The sequence below is a fragment of the Branchiostoma belcheri genome, unplaced genomic scaffold, assembly GCF_001625305.1.
Source record: "Branchiostoma belcheri isolate BF01 breed outbred unplaced genomic scaffold, Haploidv18h27 scaffold65, whole genome shotgun sequence".
Classification (NCBI taxonomy): Eukaryota; Metazoa; Chordata; class Leptocardii; order Amphioxiformes; family Branchiostomatidae; genus Branchiostoma; species Branchiostoma belcheri.
Genome location: NW_017804298.1, coordinates 825,707 through 839,556, shown reverse-complemented (window position 1 = coordinate 839,556; position 13,850 = coordinate 825,707). Strand labels below are relative to the sequence as shown.

Below are 13,850 nucleotides of genomic sequence, written 5' to 3'. Positions count from 1 at the left end.
CGTGCCGGGGAGAACGTAACGCGGACGGGCTGGGATGTACCCGTGCTAGCGGCTCGCTGAAGGTAATAATAAGCCCTCACCAATTAACAACGCGAGTAGCTCCGCTCAGCTGGAACTAAACGTGCGCGCGGCGCGAGAATGCTGCTTTCATGACGAAACACTCGTCGGAGGATTCTGGCTTTGAATTTTTTTTTCTGCGATGCACAGCTGAGGAGAAAACAGGTCCGAGTTATAGCGACTGGTTAGGAGATTGGGAACGGAGGCCATGGAAAGGACAGACTGTACCGTGCTGCTGTGGCGAGGATTGACGACAAGGATTGCCGCGACGACAGTCTCCAGTTTGATGGTTAGAAGCATAAACAGGCTGAGGAATAATAGCCGCAGAGCCGGCCTCTCCGGAGAGTGGTTGTGAGAGGGCAGCGCGCTTCATGTTGGGCTTGATTAGTGGAGTACATCTGTACAACCAGCACGATTGATCCGTTCGGGGGATATTGTATCGCAACTCGGGAGACTGTTGGCAGCGATACACACATGATCTGTCACCAAAAATTCGAGGTAAGGTTCTCTCTAATGTTCTTCAAACTAGCTTCCTTTAATATCGCATTTATTGGAAATGGCAGCGTAGTAGGTGTCAACAAAGATGAAAAACAAAATTGAAATAAGTGACTTAAGACAAGCAATTGATTGACATGCTCTACAATGATCTGTCACCAAACATTCGAGGTAAGGAACTTCAAGGTTCTCCCTAATGTCTCAGGCTTCTCTTCAGATCGCAAGTATTGGAAATGGCAGCTTAGTGGCTGTCAACACATAGTAAATATATACCACTGATCAGAAATACGTGACTAAGGACAACTACTTGATTGTATATGTTGCGTCATGTTCTTTCACCAAAAATTCGAGGTAAGGTTCTCTCTAATGTCTCAGCTTCTCTTCAGATCGCATTCATTGTAGCTACTAACGAAGACGAAAAACACCAAACATATATCATTGAAATAAGTGACTATGGACAAGCAATTGATTGTATATGCTCTACAATGATATGTCACCAAAAATTCGAGGTAAGGAAGGCTCTCCCAAACGTCTCAGCTTCTCTTCAGATCGCAAGTATTGGAAATGGCTGCTTAGTGGCTGTCAACAAATAGAATATATATATCACTGTCAGAAGTAACTAAGACACTATACATAATCTTAACCATGATCTGTCACCAAAAATTCGAAGTAAGGTTCTCTCTAATGTTCTTCATACTAGCTTCCTTTAATATCGTATTTATTGGAAATGGCAGAGTAGTAGGTGTCAGCAAAGATGAAAACACCAAACATATATCATTGACATAAGTAACTAAGGACAAGCAATGTATTGTACAAGACCATTATGAAAACTAAGGCAACATTTATGCTTCTACCATGATCTGTCACCAAAAATTCGAGGTAAAGAACTTCAAGGTTCTCCCTAATGTCTCAGGCTTCTCTTGTGATCGCATGTATTAGAAATGGCAGCTTAGTGGCTGTCAACACATAGTAAATATATACCACTGATCAGAAATAAGTGACTAAGGACAACTACTTGATTGTATATGTTGCTTCATGTTCTTTCACCAAAAATTCGAGGTAAGGTTCTCTCTAATGTCTCAGCTTCTCTTCAGATCGCATTCAGTATAGCTGATTACGAAGACGAAAAACACCAAACATATATCATTAAAATAAGTGACTATGGACAAGTAATGGATTGTATATTCTCTACCATGTCCATGATCTGTCACCAAAATTCGAGGTAAGGAAGGTTCTCCCTAACGTCTCAGCTTCTCTTTAGATCGCTTGTATTGGAAATGGCAGCTTAGTGGGTGTCAACAAATAGAAAACATGTATCATTGTAAGAAGTAACTAAGACACTATACATAATCTTAACCATGATCCGTTACCAAAAATCCGAGGTAAGGAAGGATCTCCCTAACGTCTCAGCTTCTCTTGAGATCGCAGGTATTGGAAATGGTAGCTTAGTGGGTGTCAACAAATAGAAAATATATATCACTGAAATAAGTGACTAAGGACAAGTACTTGATTGTATATGTTGTATCTGTATATTGTATATGATCTTTCACCAAACATTCGAGGTAAGGTTCTCTCTAATGTCTCAGCTTCTCTTCAGATCGCATGTATTAGAAATGGCAGCTTAGTGTCAACAAATAGCAAACATATATCACTGAAATAAGTGGCTTAGGGTAAGTAATTGATTGTATATGCTCTATCATGATCTGTCACCAAAAATTCGAGGTAAGGAAGGTTCTCCCTAACGCTAAGGTAACAGTTTCTCTCTTCAGATTGCCTGCAGGTTGTCATATTTCATTCATTGGGTAAATCAGTAGCAGTACTGTAGTAGGCGTCGATAAAGACGAAAAAATATCAACATGTATTTAAATAAGTGACTATGGAAAAGCAATTGATTCTATACGCTCTACCATGATCTGTCACCAAAAATTCGAGGTAAGGAAGGTTCTCCCTAACGTAAGGGCTTATCCTCAGGTTGCCTTCAGGCTGTCATGTTGCTTTAATTAAGAATGACATCGACAGCGTAGCCGCTTTCAACAACGATGAAAAATAACAAACGTATAGTGACTCTATAGGACAAGCCAATGATTGTAGAAGTACCATATAAAAACTAAGACACTATACATATATTAATCTTTACCATAATCTGTCACCAAAAGTTCGAGGTAAGCTTCTTTATAACGTCTCAACAACCTCTCTTCAGATCGCACGTATTAGAAATGGCAGCTTAGTTGGTGTCAACAAATAGCAAATATATATCACTGAAAGAAGTGACTATAAAGTTAAGTAATTGATTCTGTATGCTCTACTATGATATGCAACTCGGGGTAAGGTTCTCCCCAACGTCAGAACCTTTCTTCAGATTGCCTTGAGGTTGCCGTATTTCATTTATTGAGAATGGCAGTGAAGAATGTCAACAATGACGACAAATAGCAAAATTGTATTGCAATAAGTGACTCAAGACAAGCAATTGATTGTAGAAGTCCCATATAAAACCAGGACAATACACATTCAAGGTAATATGCTTCCTAACGTCACAGATTTCATTCAGATTTTATTAATTGGGAATGGCAGAGTATTAGCTACCCACAAAGGCGAATAATAACAATCATAAATCATAGAAATAAGTGCCTAAGGACAAGCAATTCATTGGACAAGCTTCGTAAAATGTTTGTTTCTTTGAACCATGCTTTATTAATGAGACGCTCAAACCAGCCTGTAGGCTGCTTTTCATTAAGATAATGAGGGAAGAGGTAAGGGTCAGACAAAATATATTACAAAGACACAATTAACATAAAGGTGAGACTATATATATGAAGCTTCTATATACGCCAAGGAGCCAAGTGTCAGTTGCTTTCATTCAGCGTTGAGCAATGATTATACTGAGTTAAAATTGATGACCGAATCACAGAGGGAGACCAGAGGTTAGCTGGCGGTACTAACTAGTGTTCACAGGGCGGCTGTACTGATGTGAGGACAGAGGTTAGCTGGCGGTACTAACTAGTGTTCACGGGGCGGCTGTACTGATGTGAGGGCAGGGGTTAGCTGGCGGTACTAACTAGTGTTCACAGGGCGGCTGTACTGATGTGAGGGCAGAGGTTAGCTGGCGGTACTAACTAGTGTTCACGGGGCGGCTGTACTGATGTGAGGACAGAGGTTAGCTGGCGGTACTAACTAGTGTTCACAGGGCGGCTGTACTGATGTGAGGGCAGAGGTTAGCTGGCGGTACTAACTAGTGTTCACAGGGCGGCTGTACTGATGTGAGGGCAGAGGTTAGCTGGCGGTACTAACTAGTGTTCACAGGGCGGCTGTACTGATGTGAGGGTTAGCTGGTGGTACTAACTAGTGTTCACAGGGCGGCTGTACTGATGTGAGGGCAGAGGTTAGCTGGCGGTACTAACTAGTGTTCACAGGGCGGCTGTACTGATGTGAGGGCACGGTGTCTCCTTGAACTGCCCTGACCATTTATTCGTCTCCAGTAGTAAAACCCATCGGCAAGGTTCTCCCCTCAGACACGCTACGCTTACTCTGGATTCCCGTTAGGCCAAGGTAAAAATGTTGTGTTTCCTGTTTCCCGACCGACCCTAGCCTTTCTTTGGGAGGGCTCCTGAGCTAAGAGAGCTTGCAAGACAGAAGACACAGTGGAAGGAAATAAAGAAAGACTGAATGCAACTGCAAGATGGCTTCTTACGACTAAAGATGCAGTATACATTGGATGATGACCCATGCAAGGGTGATGGGCCTTTTCTAGCTCCATGATCTGACACCTGAGTGCTGAAACGTTGTACAACATTGACATTGAAAATATAAGTATCCTCATGCAAGTTTTACTTTGTTAAGGTGTATTATATTAGTTGGGTCACTAGAGATCTCCAAAGTCTAAAGAAAAAGAAGATATAATCCCTACCTACCAACCCTGATTTTTTCAGGACCGAAACACGAAACATGACATTTTGTTCTCTTGTCTTATCTCTTCCCGCCAGGAGCCGTCTGTGCGATAAAACAATTACTTAATTATCCCGCTCCCTCACAGGACAGCGCCGATATAAAATACGCTCCCCTGAATCCGCGCGTATTGATTTGTGAGGTGTTATTACTTTATGAAGCGTACACGGGGGAGACGCGAGAGAGGTCGCTCGGTATTCTCCGACTGGTTCCTCCGTGTTGAACACAGAAATGACTTATTATTGAGCCTGGGAATTAACAACTAGTCCCCTGAACTGCCTGATCAATTTATCTCCTTACAGCCGGCTTCTCGCACATTCAATAGCCATCACCGGGGGGCAAAACATTAGTCATATTCAGACAGTGTCTGCATGAGAATTAATCATCTTTTATGTTTCGCTTTGTTCAAGGACTTCTTTCTGTTCCCTATTAAACAATGCTTTTTGTCATCCTTAGTGTCTTGCTTTTTTGTTTGGGCTTCTTTCTTTCTGACGCATGTTTCCCCACTTAACAAAACGTTTTGTCACAATCTCACAAATTATTTACACAGCTGCAAGGCATTTATTCTTCTTCCAAAATAACTCTTTAGATAACCGCTTTAAGAAGAGTCACAGCGTGCCAGGCATAACTTAAGCGAAGGTAGAGCTTATACAGATAAACTGTTCATAACCAAAGTGAATTAATATGAAATACAGAGAGATATGCATAAGTGCGGCAGGATTAGGTGTACGGTTTAGCTGCCTATGTCTGTACCCTCCCTGTGGCGGCTCCCGTTATCTCCCAGCAGCCCGCCCAGCCGGCTAAAAGCTCGCTCATAAGCTGCTAATGCAATCTCGGCTCCTCCAACCCTTATCGACACGCCGTTGACTTTGAAAAAGAAAAGACGGAGGAGGACGTGAGTTAGGTAACGCGCAGACGGGTTTTAGAGGTCGCACAGTTCTGATGTGGAGGAGACCTTCCACGCTTAAACCGGCAGAAAATCTATGCATAGCCGGGAGTTCGGTAGGAGAGGCGGTGCGCCTAGAGCCGGTTACGCTTCGTTAACAGCGCAATTGTGCGCCACCATTAGTAATCACTGCGAATCTTTAACTACATTCTTTACCGTTCTATTCAGGCTGGTAACTTCAGCAGGGTGTACCGATCGTGTGCGAAGGTTTCCAATATTTCCTTAAAATTTGGTTATTTTTTCATCTCTATGCGCCCCAATATGCTGCAAATATGAAACGTAGGCATGAGAAAAGTCTTCCTTGAGCTTTAAATACAAGATAACATATTCAAAATTGTAGACAGATATACAGAGTAATCACTGCGAATCTTTAACTACATTCTTTACCGTTCTATTCAGGCAAGCAACTTCGGCAGGGTGTACCGATCGTCTGTGAGGTTTCTAGTTAAAAAACAATATTTCGTCAATAGTTGGTTACTTCTATGCGTCCCAAATATGTTAAAAATATGAAATGTGAGACTAGACTAGACGAGGGTTGCATGCATGTGAAATGTGTTCTTGAGCTTAAAATACAAGGAATCATACCATATTAAAGATTATAGACAGATATACAGAGCAAATCGTATAAGAAACGTACCCTGTCCTTGGTGCTGAAACTGTTATCGGTCTTTGAGTGTTAACTATTGGGTATGGTGTCATTGATTAAAAGGAGCTGCTTAGACCTTCCATTGTGTTGAACCTCGCCTAGCCTTCCAATACCACAACAAAAGGGGAGGTTAAGGAGGAAATCATCTAATGCTGTTTGATGTTTGTTTGATGTTTATTGGTGATAGTACCTAAGTTTCAGTTGAAATATGCTTGTCAAGGAAGTGTAAAAACCTACAGGTTTTGCCTGTTCTGTAAGAGTGACTCTAGCTGTGCGTTAGCTTCTTAAATATCGTAAGACTCCAAAATTGGACAGACCGGTTCACGTGACGCGACCTCCGACCTCCCATCGACACGGCCGACCGCCGGACTTCAAAGCGCAGGAAACAGTGCATTATCGGCGGCACGGCGGGGCTGGAATCAATCGTGGCGTGCGGAATATTCAATCAGAGCAGTCCGATCACACCAGGAGAAGAGAAGTTAAACAGCTCATCAAGTCTAGCCTCCACAAGGCCTTTCTACGGGAATACGGATCGTAGAATTCGGAAAAAAAGAGAGTAAAATTGGCCAGGGGAGTCAGTCCTCGGGGAGGTAGTTCTTTTCCTCCGAAACTCCATAACTGCGCGGCCAGTCAAACCCAAAGGCGGCCAAACTCTCCTGGCAAATATTCTTCTATATATAGCCAGCGTAGTTAGTCTGGTAGAGACTAACTACATCAAGTCACTGGCAGACCCACTTCCCCGTTTCCTGTCACTGGCAAGGAAGAAAAAGCTGCAGTGGTTTGGACATGTATCGAGAACAAAGCGCACCCTATAGTTAGCTCATACCACATTGCAAGGGAAGGCGGAAGGTGTAAGACCTAAAATAGTTAAGCAAGTCACTGGCAGGCTCACTTCCCAGTTTTCTGTCACTGGCAAACAAGAAAAAGCTGCAGTGGTTTGGAGACGAGTCTAGAGCAAAATGCATCCTATAGCTAGCCAACATTGCAAGGGAAGGCGGAGGGTGTACCACCTAGGGGGCGTCCTCACCGGACTTGGACCAGCGACCGTTGAAAGAGTGGACAGAACAACCAATATAATAGCAAAACTTGACCACAGAAGTGGTTGAGGGGAATGAGTCGTCTCCAGTGAAAGTAGCGCTCTTGTTGAAAGCTACATTGCCCCTACGGCTTACATATGACAGCTATGAGACTGGTGAGGTGAGATGAGAATATTCAATCAGCTCTCCGTGATCACACCACGCGCCGCTTGACAAGCGCCTTCAGTGTGGAAGTTAAGAACATCACAGGCAACATTGCGTCCTTTCAAATGCAGATTTCTGTCGACCCGCGCCCTGCCCACAATATTACTTGACTAGGCTTACGTTTTGCAAAGAAATTTTAACCTTTGCAAAGTGCTTCATCGGCAGATCTGTTTATTAGCGATACGATTTGCTATTTAGAATAGTTTTTATTGCTGATGTTGATTTGTTTATCTTTAATAACAACTAAGATCTGAATCTCGAGGTTTATATTAGGTTTCTGTTATCTCCATTAATAATTTACAGCACTCCTGAGTAATATCATTGATAATATTGTGACATCGTGAAATCGTGATTTTGTGTATAAAATTATACACAAATAAAAGTAAAATGATATACTTGTTTACACACACACATATATATATATATATATATATGCATATATACGTATATAAACCATATTGTCTATATTATTCTTACCAAGCATTATACAATAGTACAGTTATGTTAATATCTACACTACCTTGAGCTTAAGGCGAATCTTAAGGTGGATACATTTTAAGCCACAGTGCCCCGTTGGTTACACTTAAACTATAGTTTATAATGACCCGGAGACATAACTGAAATTATACTAGGGAGTATATAGTACACACACGTACAGCACAGACCTTTGTACATGTTGTACACGGCGCTAATGAGAAGTCTGGTGCTCCTGTCCAGACGTGACGAGCCAATTAGCGCAGTTCTACAGACTCTTTCAACAGACGTGTTTTCCCTCATGTACACCAGACTCGGCACAGGAGGGATAAGGAGAGTTAACAGAGGTCAGGGAACCACAAGGGAAAAATCTGAACTTTTCATAATTTTTAAAAATCTGTTTTTCTTAGCCAGGGTGGCCCACTCAGTGATTAAGCATTGCTTTGCAGTGGGGCCCTGGAAAAAGCACAAAAGAACTTGCCAAAATGCTCGACTGTTACTTCTAGTTTTCTAAATGGTCGAGAAGCGACCCTAGTTGCAAGCTTGTTTCGTAGAAGAAAAATTCAAACAAGTTTTTGTGACTGTAGTTTACGGTCGTCAAGCCAGAGTTGGTCTACAGAGCCTGCCTTAAAATAGTATAACACAGTAAGATAAGAGTGCTCTCAGCTCTCAAACCTATTCTGAAATGTCTCTCAACACACGACTCCCAGTAGCAGCACAATGTGCGACATCTAGAGTAACATAGCCAGAGGCAGTTTCTATTTTTTCCCATTTGTTTTATTGTATCCTTGAGATTTAATAGCGATGTTTGGCAGCAGGCTTTCATCTGGAAACATTGCTGGAGGCCAAAAGACCCCGTTTCAAACGTTGCAGGTCGTTTCTCAATGACAGTAGTTTATTCAGCCAGAACTCTAAGGCACAGTCACATTTGTGGTAGGACTTGCAGCGAGGGTTTGTTCTTTTACAAGCCAGCTGAATTTTGTATGGAACATACATGACTGCCCAAAAAATCACCCTCGGTTTGCTGTTTTTTTTTTATTTATTGGTTTGGCTGTTCAGGGCAGCCCAACTAGCCAGCGGATATTACAAATGGCTTGCCCTGCTCACAAGACATGCCAAAACATTACGGCAACATATAAGGTGGCTTAACCATATACAAAACTATTACATTCTTCTATGTAAATACAAACTTTCTACAAAGGAACTTAATCTATGAAGGATTTCATGTGGAGAGGTCAGGTCCAGTGTGAAGAGTCGCCCAGACAGTCCCAGAGCTTTCATTTAAAGGAGGCAGTTCTCTGTTGTAAAGATGTCTGTCGTCAATGATACAAGCTCTCTGCTCCTGGTGCTTTAATCATTTATAAGCCTAACAACCATGTAACGGTCCTGGGGGAAGTCGGACAAATTGACCAGGATATTTATGACGGTTTAAGTCTTTGATGTTTGGATCGTATTTCAGTCCTGATTCTATTTTATGGCCCCCTGTTCTCACATTACATCTGACCCGACCTGATGGGCTCTTACTTAGCTGGAGTCTAATATGGCCGGTGGGACGGCTATGCAAAACGAAGGCCCCGTAACAATATGGTAGTTTGTCAAGGATGTTCTAAGACACTATTACTATAAAAAAATGTTTTTATGTAATGCAATTTTATCACAACGCTTGATAAGGAAAAAAAGGTCTCTGGTCAATATGTAGGTTCTTCGATATTAGTATAAATAAATAGCATTCAAAACCCTGCCCGTCACATATTCACATTAAAAAGGATGCTAAGCTGCTCAAACTACGTACATTATAGAAAATGTATCGGGAACACATTCAAGTGGTTGTAACTTTATATGGGACTATAAGATGCAATTTTGTCTGACCATAAACGCTTTTCCGGCCGGATGAAGCAACAGGTTTACCAGGAAATATCCGTACTCTTGTGACGACTTGTCCATATTTGGAGAGTTTGTGACAGCTCGGAGACGCTCTTAGAAAAATGACCTCTGCTCGCAATAAACGTTTTGTCGTAAAATAAATAGGAAACTGTATAACTTTATTACGCTGGAAGTGCCTTCTACTCGCCGCCTGTAACCTTTAAACGACGCCCAGGGCTCCACATGACGCCTTCACACTTTCTGTTACAGTATGATTGAAGCAGCTTCTGGAGTACCTTTTGTCCATTTTATTTGAGCCTCTTGTACGTTTCTATGGCCATCGGCCGGAGGGCAGGGCCCATTCAGTCAGCTAGGTTGTTCGTTTGAGCCTTTCTAGAAATGTCTGAAGTACATGTGTCGTGACCGTGAAGGGCTGTTTTACTGTCGGTCTAATGGAATGTTTAGTGTCTTTAGTGGCAGTGGCATGAAGAAGTTGAGGACAGCGACCTACCAAGTTGTAACAAACACTATACGTCCCTTAGATATCTTTACGTCCGATCAGTACTTAGTTTGGTCTTCCTCTGTTGACGCCTTCTTGTACGAGACCCACGCACTTAAGCATTTGCAACAGGTAGTATCAAAAACGTGCAAAAACTTCACCTTACAGTATTTAATTTACGAATTCTAAGCAATCTCAAATTCTCTTCTTATCTTTACGAGCCTCAAAGCCTTGTGGCACATCTCCATTAAAAGACTTGCTCATTCGAGCATACACACAGTAATTATATCCAGAACGATCGAAAGAAAGTTATGACAACCGCAATAGAAAGTGACGTCCTATCTTCCAGCCATGAATTCAAATCATCTCAAAGTCTCTTCACTATCTTTACGACCTTCCAGCCCTTCCTTTTGACACATCTCATAATAAAAGACCCACACACTGGAGAATGTGCTAGTTATATCTATAGAAAGGGAAGTCCTATCTTCCAGCATTTATTTACAAAACAATATCAAAGACTCCTCACTATCTATACGACCCTTTAGTCCTTCCTTTTGACCCATCTCCAGTAAAAGACCCACCCTCTCCGGCATGTGCTACAGCAATTATTAAAATAGCATCGGAAGACAGAAAGAATCCTATCTTCCAGCATGTCTCTCTATGGATTCAAAACAATCTCTGAGCTCCTCAATATCAGTACGACCCTTTAGCCCTTCCATTTGACCCATCTCCAGTAAAAGACCCACCCTCTCCGGCATGTGCTACAGTAATTATATCGACCTGGCGGGGCAGCAGCGATGAAAGGCGGATAAATCCGCGGCCGATGATTGCCGGAGCTCGCCGCGCCGCCGGCATCACATCGACCCGTCAAGGAGCCGAATTCCTGCGGGTCTGGATCACAGGGGAAATCTGCCGGTCGGACACAATCGTCAGAACAGAGAGACGAGCTAAAGGTCGGCATCATCACGCGCTTCATGTGATGTTCTACTATAGACAACGTTAAGTAACGTACATTATTGCCGCATTCTCAATCCTGGTAAGAAAACAATCTGTAAGACTTACTATCTTTATGTCCTTCCTTTTGACACATCATCCAGAGAGAGAGAACGAGCTAAAGGTCGGCATCATCACACGCTTCATATGATGTTCTGCTATTGACAAACTCGACTAACGTAAATTATTGCAGCATTCTCAACCCTGGAAAGAAAACAATCTCTTAGGCCCCTTACAATGTTAAAAACCTTCCAGTTCTTCGTTTTGACACAATCGTCAGAAGAGAGAGACGAGCTAAAGGTCGGCATCATCACGGGCTTCATGTGATGTTATACTATAGACAACGTCAATGCAGGAGCATTATCATTAGATAGCTTTAAACAATGTTTAGAGTTAGATGTTCAGGGGTTAGGTGTAACAAGCCGTTCGGTGTAATGTAGCCAGCTGCTTCCGCGCCGCGTGCCTGCGAAGTTGTTGTGTTATGCTGAAGGGCGATTTTACCGGCTATACAGTAAGTAAACGTAGATTATTGCAGCATTTTCAACACTGAAAAGAGGAAACTTCCCCCGTGACACATATCACTGATCTGCGATGGATGTTATCAATTGTGATGAATAATATCCATATCAATCATCCTACCAGATCACACATTATCCCAGAGGTTTCGCACACCGTAAGAGTGACAGCAACAATTCCAAAATCGATACTTCTCGCCCTTTTGCGAAGGTCAAGACCGACGAAAGAAACCTTAGACTAAAGAAGCAATATTAATTAGTTAAGAAAACGTATGTTAGAATCAAGGGAAGCCATGGCAATCATCTAGCTAAATTATGCCAGACGGTTAGCAAGGTGTACTACAAGAAATCCGTTCAGCCCTTTCCAGTACCTACAGACACAATTTAAGACACAAAAATACCATTTTGAATGTCTTAAGGTATAAAAGGTCTATTGTTGACTTAAAAAAACCCCACCCTACTGCACGCTCGATCATATTTGACTTATTGACAACAGAATACTGAATATGTGACCCGGCGATGACCGCGTTACAGAATAATGTACGATATTCATGCGCTGTTACTGAATTCGGCATGCCAACCATTAACCCAAACGTCTCCCGTTATCAACGCTTATTTTCGATACGGCGTGCGGTAACTCTCCTGGGGCCAGCGTGTCAGACTCAATCATGGAAAGGAGGGGTTAACGCACAATACTATACTCGAGCATCTTTACCAAATGTGGGATGAAGCTGTCGCTACTTAAACAAATCAGTTGACCCTTCGGATTTCGAATCTTCAAAGTCAAGGAATCTTTCAAGGTTATTTCTGGAACAGATCAGTCGGTTTTTGCGCTAAGAAAAGGCGAGCAGCGAGCGCCACTGAAGTGTGAAGTATCGGAGCTAGTGTTGTCCACACAATACAACTCGTACATCTTTACGAAATGTGAAAAGAAGATGCTTCTACTTAAACAAATCAGCTGACCCTCCGGATTTCGAATCTTCAAAGTCATTACGTCTTGCAATATCATGCTGAAACAGATCGGCCGGTGTTTGCGCCTAGAAAAGGCGGGCGTTTCTCCAGCGAGCGTCTCTGAAGCGTGAAAGCATGAAGTATCGGAGCTAGTGTTGTCCATCCGCCCGGCTTCATCAAATTAGCGACACCGGATTGAATTACCGCGTCGTCTCGTTTCTCAGCCGTAAGTCCTTTAACCTTGGACGTGAACATTACGCCTGATTAGTTCGCTGATGGATGTACCGGAGAGACGTGATGACTAACCGGCAGGGTGTACCGATCATGGGCGATCGAAGGTTTCTAGATAAAAAGTGATATTTCTTCAATATTTAGGTATTTTTGTCACCTCTACGCGCGTCCCATATATACTGGAAATATGAAATGTGAAATAAGGCGAGAAAATTGTTCTCGGGATTAAAAATTGAGAAATCATACCAAATTCAAAATTGTAGACAGATATACAGAGAAAATCGTATAAGAAACCTGTCCTGTCCTTGGTGCTGAAAGTGTTATCGGCCTTTGATTGTTAACTATAGGGTGTTGTGTCGTTGATTAAAACGCGCTTAAACTCGTAGTTTGTATAGTACTTTTGTAACATATACTAAAACTATATCTGTATCTGTAAACACACCAGCTTCGCTGGCACGCGGCGCAGCGGCAGCTGGCTACAATTATAAACTTTAACTTTATATATACTTTAACCTAGGACGTGAACATTACGCCTGATTAGTTCGGTGATAGATGTACCGTGATGAGGCTCTGTACGCGGTTTACAGGCCGCCGTTACACCGGCCAAATTGCGTTTTTGTGATGGCGTCTGATCGATTTGATAGGGACAGTAAAGCCTCATTAAAAGGCAAAATCAAATGGAGCCTGTAAAATCCGTTTCGACTTTTATCGAGAAAATGTGCAATAGTTGGCAGCAATGTAAGTTGGGCTTGGACTAATCTGTATTTAGTATCGGGTCGTTTTGGTGGAGTAAATCTTAATTCTCTTTCAAGCTATGTGCTTTACACTTGTCTCGTATAACCTACAGATCGCCAGTACAGCCTTATCATTAAAAGGCAAAACCTGTAAAATCCATTTTGACTTTTATCGAGAAAATACGCAATAGTTAGCAAGCTTGTCACAATGTAAGTTGGACTCTAATCTGTAGTTAGTATCTGTGTATGTATATATATATATA

The 13,850-nt window shown here is 42.2% G+C and overlaps 1 protein-coding gene across 1 annotated transcript in view; it reads left to right on the top strand.

The window, feature by feature from the left end:
* Nucleotides 1–332: 332 nt before the first annotated feature.
* Nucleotides 333–13,850, top strand: part of LOC109483541 (GTP-binding protein Di-Ras2-like) — a 37,668-nt gene continuing 24,150 nt past the window's right edge. The window contains exon 1 of the mRNA XM_019786576.1: nucleotides 333–555. Within this exon, the coding sequence (XP_019642135.1) occupies nucleotides 532–555 (24 nt within the window). The 5' untranslated portion in view covers nucleotides 333–531. The remainder of the gene's footprint in view (nucleotides 556–13,850) is intronic.